This window comes from Hemiscyllium ocellatum, chromosome 9 (assembly GCF_020745735.1).
Source record: "Hemiscyllium ocellatum isolate sHemOce1 chromosome 9, sHemOce1.pat.X.cur, whole genome shotgun sequence".
NCBI classification, from domain to species: Eukaryota; Metazoa; Chordata; class Chondrichthyes; order Orectolobiformes; family Hemiscylliidae; genus Hemiscyllium; species Hemiscyllium ocellatum.
In genome coordinates, this window is record NC_083409.1 from 81,118,535 (window position 1) to 81,139,356 (window position 20,822).

Consider the following 20,822-nt stretch of genomic DNA (forward strand, 5'->3'; position numbering starts at 1 on the left):
ACTCGAGCTCTTCAACAACAGATAGCTTCATCAAATCCGTTGAATTTGATTGCGTAACAGTACCACATCAAATTTATCCTTCTCCCACTATTCTTCTATCACTTTACCTTTTTTTCGTTAAACTCTTCAATTCTCACACTATTCTCTTGAAGTCTTTATAGCTATTTTGTTCCGACTCTATTCTAAGTGTACTTTGCACAGCCTGACCCATGATCTCCAATTTCTGTATTTTAATTTGTCAGAGGGCCCCTAACTCTACATCGTGAAGATTTTTTTTTGTATCATCCCATTATACTTTCAATACTAATTTCTTCATATGGAATTTGATACAGAAGTCTTCAAATAAATTGTGATAACGCGCAAGATATTAGCCCCTTTCTTCTGTGACAAGCATTGGTCAAAAAAACTGCACACCATTTTGGCATATGGGAGTTATGTTATATTAATAAAACACTGCTCAAATGTTTTGCTGAAAGAGAAGTTGTTCTGATAAAACATTTTCCATCAGTTTTCCTGAAAAACTAAAATGAAATTTGTCAATGGACTATGGCAGGTTTCAAGAATGCCCAGAATATTTCCGCAGTCATGATTAATTAATATCACCGTCACTCAGATTATTCCCATGACAACATGCCAATCGAAGCTGAAGAAAGTAAATTGTTACCTCAGCTAATATAAGGTACATAACAGCTGCTGTTGTTGGAGACATAGCTTCAGGATTTAATCTACCAACGCAACTCTTAAAAAGCTGCATGTCATTTCAATAAACTGGGATATTGTCTACAACTTCAATTAGTGGTATTCTGAAATCCATGGTTGACTGAAAAAGCATTTTTAGTTGTGTAAAATGAGATGGATTTGGCATTTGTCAAAGTGTCAGAAGATGTTTTCCATTTGCAAAAGGTTTCCTGTGTACTGATGGAAGAACATTGGAAACCTTGCCAACAACATATCTGAGCTTTATACTCTCAAACTCTCCTGACAAGCTGCAGCTGCTGGAGTTGCCAGTTCAAAAAAGCAAAATTTATGTTCAAAGTTTATAATTGGTCTTCTTTTCTGATTACAATGCAATTAAATGATGCCATCTAGCTGGGAAGTATAAAAATAACGGGTACAAGGAAGTACTTGACTTGGATGTACAAGGCACAACTTAAGAAAACTGCAGATGACAAACTTCTAAATATTGTGATGTGTGATTAGAATAGTTCCTGTACTTCAAGAGGACATAAGCAGGCAGAATAATACGCACAGCATATAATTGAGTAGGAACAAGCGAGGACCGTAAAGGCTGGAGATCAGAGTCAAAAAATGTGGTGCTGGAAAAGCACAGCAGGTCAGGTTGGATCACAAGAGCAGAAGAGTCACGTTTCAAGCATAAGCTCTTCATCAGGAATGGGGGGGGTTGAGAGTTACCACTTCAACTTCCCCTCCCACTCTGCCAAGGACATGCAAGTACCGGGCCTCCTCCACTGCCAAATCCTAGCCACCTGACACCTGGAGGAAGAACACCTCATCTTCTGCATTGGGAGCCTTCAACCACATGGAATCAATGTCAATATCACCAGTTTCCTCATCTCCCCTCCCCCCAGGTCCAACCCTCCATCTCGGCACTGCCCTCTTGAACTGTCCTACCTGTCCATCTTCCTTCCCACCTATCCGCTCCACCCGCCGCTCTGACCAATCACCATCAGCCCCTGCCTTCATCTACCTATCGCATTCCTAGCTACCTTCCCCCAGCCAAACCCCCCCCCATTTATCTCTCAGCCCCTTTGCCCATTGCCCCCCCCCCACATTCCTGATGTTCAAAATATCCACTCTCATGTTCCTCAGGTGCTGTGCTGCTGTGCTTTTCCAGCGCCACACTTTGACTCACACAGCATATGTTGTTGAGTGCTGCGATCATGATGTAAAGTCAGTGGGTGTAAAGTTATATATTTTGGTATGAAAAATGACAAGGAATGAAACGAAGGATATAATTAGGTGAATTGACCATGCTAAATTGCCTGTAGTGTTAGGTGAATGGGTAAATGTAGGAGAACGGCTCTGGGTGGGTTACGCATCACCGGGTCGGTGTGGACTTGTTGGGCCGAAGGGCCCGTTTCCACACTGTAACTGATCTAATGTAATAATTGTAAATAGGATGTAGCTACAGCGATATCTAGGCTGTATGTACACAGATCACAGGGCAGGTTGAGAAAGCAGATTTAAAAACAAAAGGGGGGTATCCTGGGTTTTATAAGTAGAGGCAGAGAGTACAAAAAGCAAGGAAATTATGGTGAATCTTGAATTGGCTTCAACTGGAGTAGAATGTCTAATTCAACACACTTTGGGAAGGATATGAAGGCATAAGAGACGACAAGAAAAGAGATTTACAGGAATGGTTCCAGGAATGAGGTACTTTAGATGGGGATTGGTGAAGTTGTTCTCCACTGTGAAGGTAAAGAGAAGGTTTGATGGAGATGTTCACAATCATGAGGATTCTGAACACAACAGATCGACTATTCCCAGAGTTGAAGCATCATGAAATTTCAAGATAGCAAAGGAAGTAAAGGTGACATGAGAGAATTTTTTTTTAAATTTTACTACAATCAGCAGCTAATCTCTTGACTAGCCTCTGTGAAAATGCGGTGGAAGTAGATTCAATTGTAGACTTTCAAAAGGAAATTGGCTAATTATCTGAATAGAAATAAATATTGCAGAGCTATAGGAAAAAGTGAATGAAGTGATATTAGCTAAATTTCTCTTGCATGGAGAACAGGGTCAATGACTTATGTGACTCTCCAGCATCTGCAGTCCTCACTATCTCCTGATCAGTGACTACTTCACAGGTTGTAAATATTCTATGATTTTATCAGAAAAGCATTAGAGTTTCCCACAAATGTATACTGATGGATTTCGAACATGTTGCAATTTTACTGAGACTTTCTGTTTCTAGAAATATAGGGACAGGAGTAAGCCATTCAGCCCCTGGAGCCTATTCCAAAATTGGTTCATATTCCTTAACAACTTTGTTTAACAAACTTTATCTATCTCGGATTTAAACTTAACGGAGCCTGTCACCACTGTCATTTGTGGAAGAGAATTCCAGATATCGACCATCCTTTGTGTGTAGTTTCTGCTTTTGTCGTGTTGGTATCATAAATTAATACCTATATTCCTTCAACATTTGTAAAGGATAGTGCTAGCTAAACAGACACAATCTGCTAAAATGATAGTCCTGACAATGAAAACTTTTAAACAGAATTCATCCCAAAAATTGGGTCTTGATTTCAAGTGGCTACCTCCTTTGGTAACTTGGTTCATTGTGGCTTATGGAATGTAATTGCTCTGAAATATACTCTTTCGAAAATAATAAAGAGTTGAAATCTCCCCAGGTGAAGTTGAAAAAGAACTGTGTATTTATGAACTCAGCGCTCTTGCAACTATAAAACACTAGACAATCAAAAGAAACCAGAACAAAAACTACTGGATCAACCGGGTACAATGGGCAGCACCTGTGAAGAAAAAGTGAAGTCAACATTTTGAGTTCAGTGACCGTTCTTCAGAACTGCAAGTAGCTAGGAAAAGATGATTTTTATGCTGATGACAGGCGTGGGGTGAGGGAGGGTAAGTGGATAGGTGGAGGTAAAGATCAGGAGAGAAAGTAGGTTAGGCAGATAAATGAATGGGTGATAGAGTAAACTTCAGAACTTTAATAACTGTTCACATACTGAAAGCAGCAGCAATAACTCGAATAAATTATTAAAGAACAAGGATAAATGTTTACATGAATTGAAAGCAATTAGCCACATGTGGGAGGAGAAGGCAAAGCTACAGGGACAAAACTGTTTCAACAACTGCTTGATAAATAGGTGCCTTATGCCACAAAGACAATCGATTACTCTACAGAAGCATTTAAGGGGCTAATCTTAATCTGTGTCTTGAAAAGGACAGTCAATGTCAAATGTAACAAGGAACAATGGAACTACTTCTGATAAGGTGGCAAGCTACAGACTTAATGGTTCTGGAGGTGTAGTCAATAATTTGGATGAAAGAATCTAAAGGGATATCAATAATGTTACGCCACAAACTTAGAATTCAAGTCCGGGAATCCTCAGCATAGAACTCTGGAGAACAACACTACACAAGGACATGTCCAGAGACTAGACACAGTTGGGAGGAATCATACGAAATTTCATCTTTAATCGGGTAATAATCAAGTTGAGTTGTGAGGCTTAATTTCTTTACTGAGGGGTCTTATTTTGGTTGCTATATGTAATAATGTTTAAATAATTGTTTCAGTATTTGATTGTCTGTGAGATTTCTTAATGAGAAGTTTTATACAATTATACTGATCATGTTAAATTGACATTAAATATTAAATGTATTACCATGGGTAATTACACTATGACTCAAATTACACATCAGCCCATGTCGTAATTTCTGTGTTGAATATTTTGTGGCCAAAGATTACAAATCTGGCCCATGGGATTAAAGTGAAGCAAATTGAGCTGGATATGAAAGCACTGTTGTTGTATTCATCCAATTATTCCAAATAAAGGTGTGATACTTGTGGAATTTCTTCCATCTTTTCCTTTCCAATACCCAATATCCCATACTTGGAATGGTTTAAAAAAATCAATATTTACATCATTACTCATTATACTTGCCTTGAAAAAGTCAATTGAGATACTTGAATGCTAAGAAATTGCAGCATGTTGCTGTGCAGAGGGACTTGGGTGTCCTTGTGCATGAAGGTTGGTCTGCAGGTGCAACAGGTAATAAAGGCGGCAAATGGAATTTTGCCCTTCACTGCTAAAGGGATTGAGTTTAAAAGCAGAGAGATTATATTATAGCTGTATAGGTTGCTGGTGAGGTCATACATGGAATATGGTCTCTTTACTTGAGAAAGGATATACTGGCACGAGAAGGGATGCAGAGGAGGTTCAATAGGTTGATTTCGGAGTTGAGGGGGTTTGCTTTTGAGGAGAGACTGAGTAGACGAGTACTTTATTCATTGGAAATTAGAAGAATGAGGGAGGATCTCATAGAAACAAATAAAATTATGAAAGGAACAGATAAAAGTAGACAGGATGTTTCCACTGGCAGGTGAAATTAGGACAAGAGGGCTTGGCCTCAAACGTAGGGGAGGACATATAGGATTGAATTGAGAAGGAACTTCTTCACCCAGAAGGTTGAGAGTCTGTGGAATTCCCTGCCCAGTGAAATAGTTGAAGCTTCCTCAGTAAATGTTTTTAAAGCTATAGTAGATAATCTTTTGAACAGTAAAGGAATTAAGGGTCACAGTGAGAGGGTGGGTAAGTGGAGCGGAGGTCATGAAAAGATCAGTCATGATCTGGTTGAATGGTGGAGCAGGCTCAAAGGGCCAGATGGCCTACTCCTGCTCCTCGTTCTTATGTTCTTCTTTTCATAACAGAAGCCATTAAAATTGTATTGTAATTTCTAGATTAAAGAAACACCATCTTGTAAAGTTCATGATGGAACTAATACAAGGACACAATCAATTTTTAAACTACTGATTTGCTAGTTCAAACATCTGAGTTTCATAATTTTAGACAATTGTTGAAGCTAAATTATGAAGAAAATATGTTAGTAATATATTTCCTGATTTGACATGCAGAAGAGTATGAGGACTGCAGATGCTGGAGATCAAAGTCAAAGAGTGTGGTGCTGGAAAAGCACAGCTGGTCAGGCAGCATCCTAAGAGCTGGAGAATTGATGCTTTGTGAAAAGCCGATACACCTGCTCCTTGGATGCTGTCTGGCCAGCTTGATATGCAGAATATCATGTTCTAGTCATATCTGTGAAGTGAATATGCAGGGTTCCTAGGTGATTGTAAAAATAGAATTTAGGATAGTGTTGCTTTATTTACAGAAATTTCTGTATTTGCAAGTAACTAGTTCTACAGTAATACAGGAATGTCCAAATATAGGACTTTACTGAAAGTTAACTTTCTGTAAATTTGTGCAATTAGTATAGGCAATGCTACTCCTTCAGGCAAACGTCACAGAAAATGGGAATTTTTTTTGGATTTTGGCAAGCAAGGCCTTTGAGGTGAACTTAGAGTTCAATAAATCAGTATCATAGACTATGTAACTAATGAATTATATCAGACTCTTTAAGGCCATTTACCTGTAGGAACTGGATATGTTTCTCCAAAGTGTTGCATTCCTCTTGTAAAATAGATCTGGAGAAGATACATACATATAATTAAAACCCAACAGAATTTATCAAAGTATCTAAACATGGAAGCTGAACTACTCAGATCCTCACTAAAAGATGCAGTACAAACTGTTTGAATTATTTTGGATAACATTACCAATTATGATTTGGAGATGCCGGTGTTGGATTGGGGTGTATAAAGTTAAAAATCACACAATGCCAGGTTATAGTTCAACAGGTTTAATTGGAAGCACTAGCTTTCGGAGTGCCTGATTAAGGAGCGGCGCTCCGAAAGCTCGTGCTTCCAATTAAACCTGTTTGACTAAAACCTGGTAGTGTGAGATTTTTAACCATCTACCAATTATATTTCAAATTTCCATACAAGGTAAAGACCAATGATCAAATACTGCTGTTAAGAGTTCCTTGCTAACTTGAGTAATTAGATGTCATTGACTGGCACTCAATGGCAACAGCATAATTAAAGTAGCTTCTTTTATATAAAAAACTTGATTTGCACCCCCTCTACTGAATACTACATCCCTGTAAAACCTAACGGTTCCCAGACACTTTCACCATATGTATCTAGACAGTAACGAAAAATAGAATCAAAAAACAGGAAAATTAAATTCATTATTTCCAACATTTAACAGCTCAAAAATTATCAATGACATATTGTGCCTAATCTCTCTACAGATCTATGCAAACATACTCAAATTATTTGAATTATCTTCAGTTTATCACTGTCCAACATCTCAGTGTTTGCAGCTTAAAACGTGCATGTAAACATTATTTTTTCTAATCTTAACATGGCTGTAGATATCAAACAATGGAGACACCACCTCACAACAATATAAATAAAACTTCAGCATATTAAACTGAACACAAGCATATCAGCAAATGATACCCTCTATAAGACATTCTTTAATGCATCTGATCGAAAACATAACTGAAGGCATATTCCTGGTATAGGTCAGCAAAGATGTTTTTTCTTTGAACATTTAACACTGGCAGATACACAAGACTCTGCTTTTATTATACTTTTGCTCGGATACACTCTGATGACATAAAATAATATTCTAAACAAGCAATGACTTTTGACACACAGTGATGTAATTCAACAGATCAGAGTTTTATGGTAATGTGTTACTGCCTGTAGTCAATAACAGTGTTACATTCACAGTGTCTGAAGATCATAGTTTTAAACCCCAATCCAAAGGCCTACACCCATAATCCAAGCTCACACATCTGTACACTGCAATGTTGTGATGTACTGTTGAAGGTACCATCTTTCAGATGAGATATTAAACTGAAGTGCCACCTGTCCTTCAGATGCACACAAGAGATTCCAGGGAGTTGTTCTCAGATTAGGATGATAGTTCTCCAATTATCCTGACCAATATTCAAAACGGTTAACGAGTAACACAACAAAATAATTCAACAGCCATTTATCTCATTCCTTCTTCTGAAATTTTGCTGCATATAAATTAGCAGTCATCTCTGCAGACATGGTAATAGTCACAACATTCCATTAGATGTAAAGCACTTTGGAATGCCTTAAAGATCGACTATAGATGTCCTTAAAATGCCTCTGCATAATTTGCATTTATTCCCCTCTTGCCCTCAAAGACGATGACGTAGAGTTCGTACCCAGCTGACAGACTATGAATGAGGCTGCTCCACACTTAATGTACTAGAGGCAGGCTTAATTAGAGCACAACAAGACTTCAACCCTTCAATGGAAACAGCCCTCTGGATCTGATCAATCTAACTGGCCAACTGCTCCAGCAGAGTTTGTAGTGACACTGCCAGAACTGCAATAAGTCCTCGAGTAAAAGCCCCAATACATTCCTTTGGTGGCCTTTGTTTTTGTCCCATTCTGTGGGATCTACTATTCTTTACATTTTTATAAGCCCTTTGATTTAATTTTATGGTGTCCCACCCCTTACCTCCTCTGATGCCCAGGGCTGTATTTTTTTTTGAGGTGGAGCTTTTCCTTTTTATGGGTACAAACTGCTTCTGAATAACTAAATGCTTCTTTGTACACTCTCCACTGTTCCCGAGTTGTTTTATCTATTAGCAGAACTTTCCAGTTTACTGTGGACAGTCTCTGCCACTGCGGATGCTGGAGGCCAGAGTCAAGAGTGTGGGCTGGGAAAGCACAGCAGGTCAGGCAATTTGCGAGGAGCAGGAGAATCAACATTTCGGGCAAAAGTCCTTCATGAGGAATCGGGCTTTTGCCCAAAACGTCGATTCTCCTACTCATGGGATGCTGCCTGACTTGCTATGCTTTTCCAGAATCTCACACTCAACTGGAGACTCTGTCTCATCTCATCCCATTGAAGTCTGCCTTACTTAAATTGAAAATTCTAGTATCCAATCTTTACTTATCTCTTACAAACACTACATGAAACTTGATCATGTTATGATAACTATAACATAAGAGTGGCTGTTCAAGCTTACATTGACCTTCATTTGAGGTCTGTTATTTTGCAGGCCTGTTATTTAATTTTCTGTACCATTCTAGTCTTGGTCGGCAACACTCAATGTGAGCTTCATTTTACCACAGCTCCTTTGTCATTAAAACAGGATTTCTACCCTGAATTCCCTTTAGAGTCTGGCACTTAAATTTACAGTTTGCATTCCTTTGATGAGTCTAGAAATTCAGAGCAATCCACATGGCAGCTATTACACTTGAAACAGTCAATGTAATAAGATTAAAAGACAGCAGTTGGTTTTCTCTTATGGATGACAATGTACTTGGAAGTAAACTCAGTTTGTTGCAGATGTTTCACTGAATCAAAGGAACATTCTTAACATCGCCAATATGTTAAATTCAGTATGAATAATGAGGATTGGTAATGTAACAGAGAACAGTGCAACTCAGGAATTTCCACAAAATAAAGAACAAATTGATGGAAGAACATGTCTTTTGGTCATTTCTAAGTTTGGACAGTCACAAAACAATTTTATATGAATTTAATTATGAATACATAACATACAAGTGCTGAAAATAAATTAAACAGTAAAGTGGCTTTTTTGTTCAGGGAAGTTCTGCAAGATGGGATGTGTGGACAATGAAAAATTCACACTGGTATAGTAAGAGATGCTTTTCTGAAGTTGGTGCAGTTAGAAGTATTTCATCACGCAGTTAGCAAATGTTGGAGCTATCTTTTGTGTCAGTTATATGATTTTATATGTAGAAATTTGAAACAAAATTATAAAATAGTTATATCACTGCACGAGGCCATTTAGACTATTAAACTTGTGCTAAAGAGTAACACTCCCTTGTCTTTTTCCTGTAGCTCTGCAAATTCCCCTTGGATGATTATTCAATTTCCTTTTGAAAGCCAACCTCTCAGGCAGATATAAACGTTGCTGCTTTAAACAAACTGATCTCATAATGTCATCTGTATTTTTGCCAATCACCTTAAATCAACATGCTTGAGTTCTCAACTCTGGCATTATAGAGTCATAGAGATGTACAGCATGGAAACAGACCCTTCAGTCCAACCCGTTCATGCTGACCAGATATCCCAACACAATTGAGTCCCACCTGCCAGCACCGGGCCCATATCCCTCCAAACCTTTCCTATTCATATAGCCATCCAGATGCCTTTTAAATGTTGCAACTGTACCAGTCTCCACCACTTCCTCTGGCAGCTCATTCCATACACGCACCACCCACTGCATGAAAAGGTTGTCCCCTTAGGTCTCTTTTATATCTTTCCCCTCTCACCCTAAACCTATGCCCTCCAGTTCTGGACTCCCCGACCCCAGGGAAATATCTTTGTCTATTCTTTGAACAGTTCATCCACTTTACCAACACCTTCCACCCCGACCTCAAATTTACCTGGACCATCTCAGTCTCCTCCCTCCCCTTCCTAGACCTCTCCATTTCTATCTCGGGCAACCCAATAAACACGGACATCTACTATAAACTGACCAAATCAACATGGACATTTACTATAAACCGACCGACTCCCACAGCCACCTAGACTACACCTCCTTCCACCCTGCCCCCTGTAAAAACGCCATCCCATATTCCCAATTCCTTCGTCTCCGCCACATCTGCTCCCAGGAGGACCAGTTCCAATACCGAACAACCCAGATGGCCTCCTTCTTCAAAGACTGCAATTTCCCCCCAGACGTGATCGATGATGCTCTCCACCGCATCTCCTCCACTTCCCACTGCTCCGCCCTTGAACCCCACCTCTCCAATTGCCACCAGGATAGAACCCCACTCTTCCTCACCTACCAGCCCACCAACCTCCACATACATCTTATCATCCTTCGTCATTTCCGCCACCTCCAAATAGACCCCACCAGCAGGGATATGTTTCCCTCCCCGCCCCTATCAGCGATCCAAAAAGACCACTACCTCTGTGACACCCTCGTCAGGTCCACATCCCCCACCAACCCAACCTCCACTCCCGGCACCTTTCCTTGCAACCGCAAAAAATGCAAAACTTGCGCCCACACCTCCCCCGCCCCTCACTTCCCTCCAAGGCCCCAGGGAACCTTCTATATCCACCAAAAATTCACCTGCGCCTCCACACACACACCATTTACTGCATCCACTGCACCCTCCTCTATATTGTGGAAACCGGCCGCCTACTTGCAGAACGTTTCAGAGAACACCTCTGGGACACCCGGACCAACCAACCCAGCCACCCTGTCGCTCAACAGTTCAACTCCCCCTCCCAATCCACCAAGGACATGCAGGTCATTGGACTCCTCCATCGCCAGACCATAACAACACAACGGCTGGAGGAAGAGCACCTCATCTTCCGCCTAGGAACCCTCCAACCACAAGGGATGAACTCAGATTTCTCCAGTTTCCTCATTTCCCCTCCCCCCACCTTGTCTCAGTCCCAACCCTCGAACTCAGCACCACCTTCCTAACCTGCAATCTTCTTCCTGACCTCTCCGCCCCCACCCTGGCCTATCACCCTCACCTTACCCTCCTTCCATTTCGCATTTCTAATGCCCCTCCCCCAAGTCCCTCCTCCCTACCTTTTATCTTAGCCTGCTTAGCACACTTTCCTCATTCCTGAAGAAGGGCTCATGCCCAAAATGTCAATTCTCCTGCTCCTTGGATGCTGCCTAACCTGCTGCACTTTTCCAGCAACACATTTTCAGCTCTGATCTCCAGCATCTGCAGTCCTCACTTTCTCCTATTCTTTGTATCTATCCTGCCTGGACCTCTCTTGAGTGTGAATACTTCTTACCAAGTTATTTCTCAACCATATCTTCTGAAGAGAATAATCCCAATCAAATTTATTAATGTAACTGAAGTATCGCATTCTTGAAACTATTCTCAGATCAGGGCGGCACGGTGGCACAGTGGTTAGCACTGCTGCCTCACAGCGCCAGAGACCCGGGTTCAGTTCCCGCCTCAGGAGACCGACTGTGTGGAGTTTGCACGTTCTCCCCGTGTCTGCGTGGGTTTCCTCTGGGTGCTCCAGTTTCCTCCCACAGTCCAAAGATGTGCGGGTCAGGTGAATTGACCAAGCTAAATTGCCCGTAGTGTTAGGTAATGGGGTAAATGTAGGGGTATGGGTGGGTTGCCACTTCGGCGAGTCAGTGTGGACTTGTTGTACTTACACTGTAAGTAATCGGATCTATTTTCCACCTTGTTGAAACCATTCCGATCTCTCCCAAAATGTAATGTTCAGAACTGATCACTATACTCTAGTTGAGTTTCAACTAGCATTTTATTCCTGTTTTTGTACTCTTTATTAAATCAAAGATTTCATATACTTTTTAAAATCACCTTTTCAACTTGCCCGATCACTTTCAGAGCCAATAATTACTGATGGCATGAACACAATACAGAGGAATGACCTAAGATCATGGGAAGTAGAGTGCAAAAATAGCTTGGGTGGACATGAGCAATGATAAAGGAAAGAAGCCGGTTGACAGAATGGCTTATAGCCAACAGTAACCTTACAGTGGGGCAGAGTGTAAAGTAGTAATAATGAGAGCTTATTAGAAATGCATCATGGGGATTTAATTCATATATACACTACAAAATCAGATGGATAAAGGTAGCCTAGATGAGAAATTCATGCAAAAGGTCTGCACAATAGTTCCTTGGAATGAAATATTCTGAGGCCAATCAGAGCAAGTTTAATTAGACCAGGTATTGTACAACGAGATGAGATTAATGAATGACCATAAGATCACAAGGTACATGAACAAAATCTGGCCATTCAGCCCTTTGAGTCTGCTCCACTAATGAGACCATGCCGATCTGATAATCCTCAATTCCACTTTCCCTCGTAATTAATATCCCTCTAGGTAGCTTGATGACACTATGGCTTTAAGAGATGTGTTCTGTCCCTTTTTTTAAATGAAGAAAGATCGAGATTAGAGGTGCTGATCGCTCTGCTTCAAAGCCCTAAAGTAAACAGCTTGTGAGGCATTGGGGTTTATTTTTAAGGTTGCAACAAAAGCAGCCTGAATGGGGTCAAGCTCACACAGATCCAGGGTTTTTAGTTTTAGTTTCTCAGTAGATGTTGCTGGGATTTGGAAGCTGTAGTGCATCTCTCCCTGCTGCTCTCTCTCAGTTTTCTCAATGTTTTTCCTTCTGTTCTGGAGAGTAGCTTGTGAGACAATCTATTTTAATGAACTTGCATTTGCTAATGATGAGTCTAAATTAGAGTGGTGCTAGAAAAGCACAGCGGGTCAGGCAGCATCCCAGGAGCAGGAAAATCGGCGTTTTGAGCTTTGCTTATGATATATTTATGGGATGGTATTATATTGGAACAGTTAATTAGTAGTCAATATAATCAACTATTTTTGATGGAGTTGCAGTTCATTCAAGTTTTTAAAAAATTGTCTATATTTTAACTGTAGTGTAAAAATGAAGTGTATTTTGTTTAAAGTCGAGTAGTTTGGCCAATCAAATTGCATCTGGAATACAACATCTTGCACTTGCCTTTAAAATAAGAACAAGTTAGGGTCTAGGCCATCTTCTGAATATATTTTGAGGGGTTCTGGTCTGGTCCATAACAGTAGCATTGATCATAATATGACTGAACTTCACATTCAGTGTGCAAGAGTGAAGGGTGGGCCCAAGACGGATATTATACATTTACATAAAGATAATTCTTAGAGCATAAAAACAGAAGTAGCTAAAGTGAACCAGCAAATTAGGCCAAGAGGTAGGTTACAGATGTGCAGTGGTAGATATTTAAGGGAATATTTCAGAATGCACAAAACAGATACATTCCAACAAAAAACTAAGGGAAGGGTACACCATGTGTACTAAACTATAAGTATTACGGCATTAAATTTAAAGAAAAAATGTAATTGCGTGAAGATGGGGGACAGGTTGGATTAGACAATTTTTTTTGAAGAAAAGTAATGATTTCTAAAATGAGGAAGGGAGAAAATAAAGTACATGAGATGGGAGAAATATAAAGATGTGCAGTGACGATTTTTATAGATTTTTAAAAAATACAGTAAGCATTGGTCCTGTTGAAAAATAGGAAGTCAGGAAATCACAGAAGAACTGAACAGGTCACTTATATCCTCTACAGTAAAGAACATTGCAAGTAATATCTCAGAAATATCTCTAAATCACAAAACGGGAGGGAGAAACTCGAGGACTTTGTGATAGCGTGGGGCAGGTATAAAATATGAAATGAATGAAGTTTGAGGCACGTGTAGCACAGCAATCATGGATGACTTCAATCTGCAATAGGTAAACTAATTGAGCACAAAAGCTGTGAAGGACAAGTTTCTAGATGCCTTCGGGATGATTTTCTAGAGGTGCATTTTGAAGAGCCAATAAGAAAACTGTATTTTAGATATTGCACCTCATGATAAAAAGGGCTTATTATTAACTTTGTTTGTACAAGGGATGAGTGCCCACAATATGTTAAAATCTTACGTAATGTTTGAAACTGAGGTAGTCAAATCTGAAGTTAAGTTAAAAGTTAAGAAAGCAAATTATAAAAGCAAGAGGCACAAGGTGAGCGCTCTGAATTGGGAAAATACATTAAAAAGCAAAACTACACAGGCAATGGACAGTCTTTAAATACAAACTGTTACAGCAATTCTACATTCAGTCAAGCTACTAAAACACAAAACGTCAGATAACCAGGGCTGACAAAGGAAATTAAGGATTGTACAAAATTAAAAGAAAAGGCTTATAAAGATGCCAAAAATAGTAATAAATCTGAGGACTGGAAATGTTGTTAAAATAGTGAAAGAGGATCAAGAACCAATAAGGAAAGGAAGAACAGACTATGAATAACCTAGCAAAAAGTATAACATGGAACTATAAAATTGAACTGTAAAAGCTTACAAGTATGTAAAAAAAGTGTCTGACAATTGTGAGTCATTAAAAGCAGAGTTGGAAGAATGTAAAATAGAGAAACAGCAGAGAAGCTAAATAGTTATTTTGTGTTTGTTTTCAGAAAGGAAGAATCAAGATATCTCCCAGCATGAGACACCCAGAAGTGACTGAAGACCCTGACGTGTTGACGGAAATTAGTGTAAGAAGGTTGTATTCAAGAAAGTAATGAGGCTGAAAGTTGGTAAATGCCCAAGACCTAACAGTCAATATCCCAGGGTGTTCAAGGAGATGGCTAGAGATAGTTGATGCATTGGCAATCAACCAACTTTCAAAATTCCATTGATTTTGGAATGATTCTTGCAGACTGGAGCTTGTAATTTTCATCCACTTTTTAAACAAAAGGAGCAAAAGGGAACTACAGATCCATCAGCCTTACATCAGTAGCTGGGAAAAGCTAGAATCTATCAAAAAAGGACGTGAGTAATGTTGGATAAAAATGTTCGATTAGCATAAATTTATGAATAAAAATTGTATTTGACAAATTTGTTGCAATTTGTTTTATGGATGTACTAACAAAATACATGGGTGTTGATGGTTTAATATATTTGGATTTTCAGAAGCCTTTTGATATGGGCCATGCACAGAAGGTTGCTTAGCAAAATTAAAACACATGGCACAGGATGAAATGTTTTGGCACAAATTGAGGATTAGCTAACAGACAGTAAACAGAGTGTAATAACTTCAAAGCTGGATTCTGCCAGTTAACTTATGTAACACAATTTAATACAACTATAACACTTACTTACAGAGTACTCTTTATTGCAAAAATATGCTTATATGCATAAAAACACTTATACAAGTATATACAGTATAAAGTGGCTGAAACCAGTTCTGTATGTACTTTGCAGGAAAAAAAAGACGATGGAATTTGTCATTCCTCAGAGCTTCCATTTAGGTGTAAAACAAAAATGTTTGCTGCTCATGCAAAATGACTATTTACATTCTTTTTAAGGCAGTGAGTGGGTCTTGGATCTTGGCAGATACTGGGTATGTTTTGCGGAAAGACTGAGTCTATGGTCTTTCCCCACTGCGCCTTACCAACAGCTGCCCCAAGCTTCAGTGCATCCCTCAGGATGTAGTCCTGGACCTTGGAACATGCAAGTCAGCGACACCTTTTTTTGTTAAAACTTCACCTGGTTGAGGTCAACTCTTTGCTCTGGAAGAGCAACACATTTTGGGCAGACAAGAAGAAAAGAGCGTTTTTAACCTTGTTGGTGGTCCTTCAGGTGCAGTTGATGTTTGTCTCGGTGTGTGTCACGGAGAACAGCCCATTCAGCAGGGCCTTGGGTCAGGGAGCTACTCAGGATGAACCACAACAAAAACCACTGCATCTCACTCCAGCTCTTCTTTGCAAAGGCAAAAGAGATGTGTGCATGACAGTCTCTTCCCCAATAGCAATCACTTTGTGGGCAGTATGCAGCGGCAGAAGTGTTCAGGCATACATGAAGGATCTGATGGGTACTGTCCTTCTCCCCAACAGCCCAAGCAATGCTTTAGTGCTTGATGGAAAGTTCTGTCAATGAGACATTCTGTCAAATTACTTTGGTAGTCTACTCCAGGAACCACCAGACTGGATCAACTCTCTTCTTTAACAACAGGGCCTCGAGGACATTACATGCTGACTACTGTCTGACAGACTTGTTGTCAAAAGTGTTTTCATTTACAAACTTTAGAGAGTACCTTACAAGTTCTTACATACCTAGCTCCCCCAAATCAACTGATGGACATACATGCCTTATCCAGATTCCCTTCTATCTCTGATTGGACTAGCATGTCATATGACCCTTCCTCAGAGCTCAAACTTAAAAGGGCCAACTACTACACAAAGAATAGGAATAGCTGGATCATTCTCATACAAGCATATAGTGACTAATGGGGTACTGCAAAGATCAATAGATGTATTGATGAATTGGATGTGGAAATATTCGCAAATTTGCAGATGATACAAAGTTTAGCAAGAATGTTTTGAGTGAGGAAGATATAAAATGTTTTCAGAAGGGTTTGAACAGATTTAGTGATTGGGCAAGAACATGGCAGATGGAATTTAATGTGGAAAAACATAAGGTCATCCATTTGGTACAAAGAACAGGTGCACAGACGACATCTTAAATGGAGAGATGTTGGAAAGGGTAGGAATGCCAAGGAACTTAATTGACTCTGTCAGTAAATGACTGAAGTCTAACATGCAAGGTCAGAAGCTGTAAGGAAGGCAAATGTAACATTGTTTGAATTGGGGAAGCAGAAGAGATCTTACCCAAAATTTGATGTTAACAACCCCAACTTGTGCGTTTTGGATGAGCACTCAGGAAAGAAAAGTAAGGGGCACATTCTGAAGAGATAACAGGCTCTTTCATTCTTGGTGCAGAGGATGCTAACCCCCTCTTAAGAATCTTCTAAGCATCAGCATGACATCCCACAAAACATCATCCAAAATGGCGCAGGTTTAACAATAATTCCTAAATGCCATAACTGGGACTTCCCTTTAATCATTTAGCAGTTATATGAAAAATGACAAAGACCATATTTTTCATCACTCACTGTGGCATTTTGATAGTGTTTTTGTAAATATCAGAGATATCCAAAACATGTAATTGATACTCACTGCAAATGTGCCACAACTTCATCAATATTTCTGACATTAATCTTGTCTTTTATGGCATTTATATTATCCTTGTAGTTGGAATTGGAAAGACCTGAAAGGCTAAAAGAGGAAGGAGTCAGAGTTAAGGAAAACATATTTCTGAAAACCTGTATATCTTTTCATAATAGTTCCTTACAAAATTGATCTTACACAATTAGAATTATCTTAGCTGCTGTTTCAACCAAGTCTCTATAGAATACTGGGTGGAAATTTCCCCACTTTGGTGTGGCATGGGTAATGGTGAGGAAGATGGGAAAATGTGAGAGAACATAAATCAGATTCTGGATACGGAGAAATTTTCCCTTCAAGCTGTAAATGGCGAATCCAGAATCCTGTCTTGAGCAATGACTACTTTATTTCCATGCATCTTATTAAAATCCCAATTCACCTTATTTATATGCCATTTCCAAGTTTCCATCCTTTACTTAAAAACTTCCCAACAAATAAATCAAAGCAGGTACCTGGTGGCTGCAGCTCACTGAATGTTTGCTACATCATGTCAACAAATAGAGACCTATTTGTACCTGCTCGTTACTCCTGTTAGCTATCCACTTTTCTATCTACACCAACACGTCATAAATTAATCAAAGTCTCTGAAAATAAGGCAATACTAAACGACCCCATGGCTGTACTGTCAACTTGTGACATTTTACTGTAGCATAAGACTTGTTCAACATTATAAAGAAATGAAAATATGCCAATCAATAGCAGTAGTTCATGTTGGAGAAATAAAGCCAAATTCAATTGGTGATATCAGCTGACATTTTATTTTACTACCAAGATATTTAAAAAAAGTCAAATCAGATGAAACTGCCTCTGCAACTGTGCATAGACTGTGTGAGACAACTTATCTACCGCACATAACTAAAGGTACACTTAATTAGATGATTAATTTGCAAAATAGATTCTGATGATGAACATCCATTCAGGAAGAATGATAATAGGCTGAACATAAAATCACAAGGATATGATCACTGCACCACATGGTCAGAAAATAAGGTCCATTTATCTTGGGCTTTCATAGCAGGGAGTCCTTGAGAATGATCACATAGCACATTAGTAAGTTTGAAGAAGGAAGACAGACGCTGCCATGATTAACAGAACATGGCTGACTGCAGATTGTGTTGAACGTCACTGATTTAATCGTTGACAATCTGTTATGAAGATGTGTGTGTACCTTTAAGAGAGGTAAAAGCAGCAGAACTACCGGACACAGCACCAAGTGTTCTCAATAAGGCAACAATGTAACACTGGGTCAATTAGTTCCTTGCCTAGAGACAAAACAAATTTGAATTCAGCCAATCAGTTGAAATTATACCCTGGAAAAATACCAATTTCCAATCAAGTTTCAATTGAGTATATCGACAATCTTAAAAGCCAATGACATAATCCAATGCTCTGGGGTATAAGACCAGGGGAAAATGAACAGTTGAGAGGAGGACTGCCAAGACCTAGCATGTTACAGACTGCTTGAAAAGAATCGCTCATAAAAGTACTTTTTCGATCAGTAACCTGTGACACAGAAGTTCCTAACAAGGAGAAAAGACAACACAGGAAGATTTGACGACAAGAACCTACAGCTGCCTGATTTCGAGATAGGTGTTGTTTTGTAAATCTTAATTGGGAGTTTTAGCGGACTAGAATTATAGAAGGAAAGATAAAAGATAGGTTAGAGAAAGAAGTTGTAAATAGTGGTTGGTTAATTATTCTGTTATATTTTAAGAAATAAAGTTGTTAACCTTTACGTTATATAGTTCTTGGCCACTCAAAGTTTTGGAGATTACTGCATAGGATAAATCTTTTCTGTGTTGCTGGTTTTAAATTAAGCAGGAAAGTTTACCCAGCGTCATTATAGTTTGGGGACTCGGGTCCGTGATTTACAGAAAATACGGATAAAAAGTCAAGGATAAATAAAAGAAAGCAACAAAGCTAGTCAGATTACTGAAATCGCTTTCAGAATGTGTTATTTCACAGGCATAAATATAGACTCCTTGCTGCTTATCTGACACCTTGATAAGGGTCACCATCTCAATTTACAGGCAACAGCTGCAATACTTAACTCAGCTCTCTAATCTTCAGGCTTCCAGAAGATGATGTATCAGATTAGGCAGGAAGTTTTCAAATCTTCATGCTGTCTCAGCAGCAGCCCAGAACCATCTCTCAGAAAACAGTTTTAAAAAGAACCTTAATTCCAGTTCTTTCATGATAGAATGGTTGATTCTTCCTGAGGCCTCAATTACTATTCAACAACTGCTATCCGCTCAAACAGAATTGCCTAAACCACAATGGTCCTCCTGGGGATGCTGTGTCGGTTGCTTAATCAGCCTATTAGCCTCCAGGTCTGACTTCACGAACAAACCAATATCACTTAAATTGTGAAATACTGCAACCTAGCGCACCGTGAACAATGCAGCATGAAGACCAACGTAATGGTAATCACATTAATGCCATCAAGTCTTCTGATACAACATCTCTTATACTAAACCACAGCTAAAAGCAACGCTTGTACACCTTTGTAAATGTGGAAAGAACAGTTATCATCAGTCATACCTAGCTAGGAGGATATAGAACAGGGCAAACTGAACAGCAAATTAATATCACCAGGAAAAGTTTTGAACACAAATTATTAAATGAACCCTTGGAATTTAATTAATCTCAAGCACAAATCATCAGTAAAATGTCACACTGTTGACAAAGTTCCTGTATGGTAGCCTAGTGGTAAGGTGTGAAATTAAGGTTAAAAGTACTATTTGTTGTGGACTTGAAGTAGAAAATAACAAATAACTTAGGGCTGTAAAACATTGAGGTTTTATATGTTGACTTCAAATGCCCAGGTGCAATATCATTGCCCACATCACAAGAACAAGATGTAATTCAATTATATTAGACATTCAATTATAACACAATCATTGGAAAAATCCTGTAATATAGTATAATCTTACCAACCTTCCATTCTCATTTCTGTTGCTGGTTTCAAAGGTTCTTAGTCCCACCTGCTGGTCTATCAAATTCACTGTGTTTGCAGGATTATTCATGGTGTTTTGAACTTTACTTTGTCCCATTGCAAAACTGACGACATCAGGATTATAAGGTGCAAGTGCATCATTCTTATCCCTAAAGAAAAGAAATTGTATCAGCCATGACTCAGACATGGAAACCAGTCAGCCTATTATTATTCTAAATTTTACAAATGGTTGTGGTAACGGTAAAATAATATGGTTTATTCCAATCTCTATTTCTCCATACTTCTTTTCCATCTGTGTGAAATTCAAGCCCTTGGGAATCTCAAGCCCTTTAAAAATACAACAGATGTCCAACTGGAAGCAATTTTACACTATGAATGTACCATGACCTATTGTAAGGCCGGAATAAACAGGACAACTCATTATCTGTTGAGATACGTAAACTACATTCTTTAGATGGAAACCAACACGCTAATTAGTTGCAGTTTACAACACTTAATCAAAAACTCTTTTCTCATAGTAAAAACTGATCATGCTCTAGAATGTAGAAAATCTTTATATCTAATAACATCAAAAGATCCCGACAGGTATATCTTGGGTTAATGCAAAATTGTGTCAATGCTCCTAGGCTTCATAAAGATAAAAATGATTTCTCTACTCAAACCTGATCTTCAGAAAGGAAGTATGATAT

General features: G+C 39.0%; 1 protein-coding gene across 2 annotated transcripts in view; it reads right to left on the reverse strand.

Annotated features, from left to right (window-relative positions):
• The window catches only part of ccdc24 (coiled-coil domain containing 24), a 94,541-nt gene that overhangs the window by 21,108 nt on the left and 52,611 nt on the right, over positions 1 to 20,822 (reverse strand). For both annotated transcript variants that reach the window (XM_060829870.1, XM_060829869.1), the window contains 3 exons: positions 20,115 to 20,282; positions 17,130 to 17,228; positions 6,133 to 6,187 (listed from right to left, as the gene is read on the reverse strand). In XM_060829870.1, the coding sequence (XP_060685853.1) occupies positions 6,133 to 6,187; positions 17,130 to 17,228; positions 20,115 to 20,282 (322 nt within the window). The remainder of the gene's footprint in view (positions 1 to 6,132; positions 6,188 to 17,129; positions 17,229 to 20,114; positions 20,283 to 20,822) is intronic.